Below are 4,115 nucleotides of genomic sequence, written 5' to 3'. Positions count from 1 at the left end.
CTAAGAACACTGGCCACTTAGATCCATTAAAAATAAAAAAAAAATAGATGGAGTCAAACTCGAAGACTTTTTTTTTCCATTAAAAACTCTTCAGAGATTCCTGGGGGTTCATGGCTGTTCATATATGATAGATGGAGTTGGAGAAAACCTTGAGAAAAATCAAATTGGAAAAAAATAATAAATCAGAGACAGTGATGCTGAAGTTCTTCCGGACATTTGGTCAAATAAGAAGGTAGGATTTTGCAGTGGCATCATGTGACTGCCAACCAACCCTTTCAATTGATTGAAAAATAAATAGCTTTTGTGGTGCTCGATGACGATATATACCACTTCCATTAGCTAGGTTTAGGTAGCAACACCTTAATTCTAATTCCATTCCTTTGGCACGCACACATGCTCCACTCGGAATGAGACAAGACAATGCTTCAATAGTCGTTAATTGGGTTAGCTCAAAGGACCCCCCTTCTTCATCATGGATCATGCAGCTTTATGCAATTGTGGTATAGAGTATTTGATCTTGGCACATGGGAGAAGTGACGATATTGAGTTGAGTTTTCCATGGAAGAAGAAGAATGAAAAGTGACTAAACAGAGAGGAATTAACTAGCTACAACTCTAGCAGTCTCGATGTTTCATCATCTTGATGCATGGCATCAAAGCTTCATTAGAAAATTGAACCTTTTTCCCACCAAACGCATCAGAGTCAACGAGCCAACCGACGCAGTAGATGCAGCTCCCTGCAACCCACCATGCCAATGATGCCATGGCTAATCATTCACCTTTTTGCTTCTTGCTTTTGGAAAACAGTTAGGTTAATAATGAATCACCAAAGATAGCCAAAATGACAGTCCTTCCCACCACCTACCTTTTCCTCCCCATCAAAGTGCTATCAGTAGAGGAACCAGATTCAGATAGTGAAAAAGGAGTGACACCCTGCTGAAGCTTTGATGTCTGCGAAGCCAGTGAGTGATGGGGAAGAACTTTGCGTGAGATGCTGCCAACCCCAACTCGCAATCGCTGGCCACCCACCACGTTCCCTGCTGCTTCCTTCACATGGTCGTCCTCTGCCTCATTCCTTGATCCTCCTCCTCAGTTCACTGTTCATTGATCCTCCCCCGGCCCATCGCTCGCTTGCTTCAGCTCTGCAGCAAGGAACCTGAAGAAACTCTTTTACATTTGCCAGTAAAGAATTCAAGAATTGCGATTGAATCAACAAACAGGCAAGCTGGTAGCTAGATGAGTGCTGCTGTCTTTGTAAATGCCAATATTATAAAATATTAGCAATGGGAATAGATAATTATTAGGTTAAAAATTAAATATAAATGAATTTTTGTTTGATTTAATTTATTTTAATTTAATTTATCAAATTCTGAATTTTGTAGATCCCACCCTTGGAAATAGATATAAAAGTGTCTCCCTTATTCATACCTTGTCTGCACCAGCTTTTTCCCACATGCCAACGACTGTTGACTCCTCGTGGTAGAAGAGAGAATGGGGAAGGCCGGCAAGTGGTTGAGGAGCTTCTTGACCGGTAAGAAGGATGACAAGAAGGAGGCCTTCACTTCGCCATTGCCAGCGCCGGAACCGGCACCGGCTACCAAAGAGAAGAAGCGATGGAGCTTCCGGAGATCGGGTGCAGCTGGTCGGAGCTCCAGTTCCTCGGAGCTCACCATAAATGCGCCGGTTCACCGGCTGTCGGAGGCCGAGATCGAGCAGAAGAGGCACGCGATGGCGATCGCCGTGGCCACGGCTGCCGCGGCGGACGCTGCGGTGGCGGCTGCGCAGGCGGCCGCCGCGGTGGTACGCCTGAGCACCGCTTCTGCCCACCAAAAACCCACCACAGCGGAGGAAGAAGCCGCCGCCATTAGGATTCAATCTGCTTTCCGAGGATACCTGGTTCTGCTCTCATCTCGTTTTCTGCTTTCCGTTCGATTTCCCTTCGCCGACACAGATCACTTTCATTCGAATACCAAAATTTGATTTTTACAACGAAATCACTGCAATATGCAAAGAACACACCGAATCCTTTCCTCTTGTCTCATCTCCCCATCAGCTTCCTCCTTGAGTCCTTGTTTTCCCTGTTCCAACACAAATATCACCGCTGCCATTCAACTGTGAATCCCAAAATTTGATATTTAGACAAAATTAGCGAAATCTTCGAGAAACACACTGAAATCCTTATATTGAGAGAACTGTAAAATGAATCCTACTGTTCCATAATCCAACTCCTGCTTCAGGCTCGGAAAGATCATTGTTATCTCTTCATCAGCTTCTTCTTCGATCTCTCTGTTCCAGGATAAAGATCACTGTCATTCGACTGACACCAAAATTTCGATTTTTAGAACAAACTTCGTCAAATCTGCGAGGAATACACAATCTTATTGTGCCTTAATCCAACTCTTTCTTCAGGCACGGAAAGCTCTGTGCGCATTGAGAGGCCTGGTGAAGCTACAGGCTCTAGTGAGAGGCCATCTTGTCCGGAAGCAAGCTGCCACCACTCTTCGTTGCATGGAGGCTCTAATTGCAGCCCAGGAGCGAGCTCGAGCACAAAGACTCAGAGCAACAGTAGATTACCGTGACATCCGAAGAAGATCACCGAAGCACCCAAGATCTAGACATTCACATGTAAGTCCGGTTCACGTTTTGAGCAAATACAGCACTGAATCCTTGCTAACTAAGAAAATGCAGGACATGGATCGAGGTACAGAGGAGAGCATTAAGATTGTAGAGATGGACCTTGGTATGTCAAGAAGCAGCACAAAGAGTGACACCAGGCTCTCAGGTTACTATGGCCATGGTCGGACTCCTTCCAAGGGAGATCAGCAGCAACCGCAGTTCTCGCCGGCTCCGTCTGCCTTGACGGAGATAAGCCCCAGGGCTCACAGTGGGCACTTCGAGGACTTCTCATTTGCAACAGCACAGAACACTCCGCATTACTTCTCTGCTATATCAGCGCCTGATCCAAGGCATTCCTATGACTGCTCTTCCTTCCCCAACTACATGGCCAACACCAAGTCCTCGAGAGCCAAGGTGCGGTCGCAGAGTGCCCCGCGACAGAGGGTGGACATAAGCCGGTGGAGGCCGCCGCCGGTGGAAGGATGGAACACTCTAAAGAGTGTGAAGATGCAGCGATCGTCCTCCCATATCAACGCCACATCCAATGGATCTCTGTATCAGTTTCCTTGGTCAGTGAAGTTGGATAAGTCGAACATGTCGCTTAAAGACAGTGAGTGCGGTTCGACGAGCACAGTGCTGACGAATGCCATCTAGTGCAGGATTTCAGGTATACAATCATCGATCACACACAATGTTCTTTGTGGTTAAAACATGTGTCTGAAACGATACGATGTTGTACTTTCAGGTTCAGAGAAACAAGCACTGACGAGTTTTCTAACAAGTTTACTTGCAGCATGGACCATCACTGCAGTGTAAATGTGATCGAGTTTACATGATCGAATTCATGCTATTCCTGATTCAAGTGTGCTTCATATGTTTTCTTGTAGTCGCTAGCTGTGCTTTATGCGCCTTCTTGCGGAAGCAGCTATATATATTGAGTAAGTCAGGCAAGAAGAAAAGAAACATATTCTATACTTAAGGCTTGGGGCCTCGACGATGTTTGTTTCAGAGTTCCATGTTAGTTATTCCTTCCATTATGGTTATGGTTAATCAATTCTGTAAACTCACATTGCGTAACACACAACTTCCTTCTTCATGGAGGAGATGAATTCTCACTTGTCTCTTGAATGGTATGATGCCAAACTTGGTGACCTTTTGACTGCATTCTCGCTATCCTCATTGATAGATATCGTTCTTGTTCTTTAGTGAAAGATCAGATTGTCACGCCTGACAACATAGTGATTATTCTGAAGACAAAATCTGAGAAAATCTAGGGAAGACAAAAGAAATCGCAAAATGTAGAACAGTGTCTAGGTTTAGACAAATAGAATAGATTAAGGGGGTGTTTGGTGTTGAAAATTGATAATGATTCAGATTACATGAGATGAAGTACCGCTCTTAAAAAACTCATTCTTGTATTCATAAGATATGTTACAAGGAGAGTATAACAAAGAGGAATAAAAAACTTCTCTCACAAGAATAGAAGATTGTCCCTCTTGT

The 4,115-nt window shown here is 44.5% G+C and overlaps 1 protein-coding gene across 1 annotated transcript; it reads left to right on the top strand.

Moving 5' to 3' along the window:
* The first annotated feature begins 885 nt into the window (after positions 1-885).
* Positions 886-3,743, top strand: LOC122042814 (protein IQ-DOMAIN 19-like). Its single transcript, XM_042603131.1, has 5 exons — positions 886-1,219; positions 1,382-1,895; positions 2,409-2,624; positions 2,688-3,282; positions 3,361-3,743. The coding sequence occupies exons 2-4, from the start codon at positions 1,491-1,493 to the stop codon at positions 3,267-3,269; spliced, it is 1,203 nt and encodes a 400-aa protein (XP_042459065.1). The 5' UTR covers positions 886-1,219; positions 1,382-1,490; the 3' UTR covers positions 3,270-3,282; positions 3,361-3,743.
* Positions 3,744-4,115: the final 372 nt, after the last annotated feature.

The sequence above is a fragment of the Zingiber officinale genome, chromosome 2A (assembly GCF_018446385.1).
Source record: "Zingiber officinale cultivar Zhangliang chromosome 2A, Zo_v1.1, whole genome shotgun sequence".
Lineage (NCBI taxonomy): Eukaryota > Viridiplantae > Streptophyta > Magnoliopsida > Zingiberales > Zingiberaceae > Zingiber > Zingiber officinale.
This window is presented reverse-complemented; position numbering and strand designations above follow the sequence as displayed.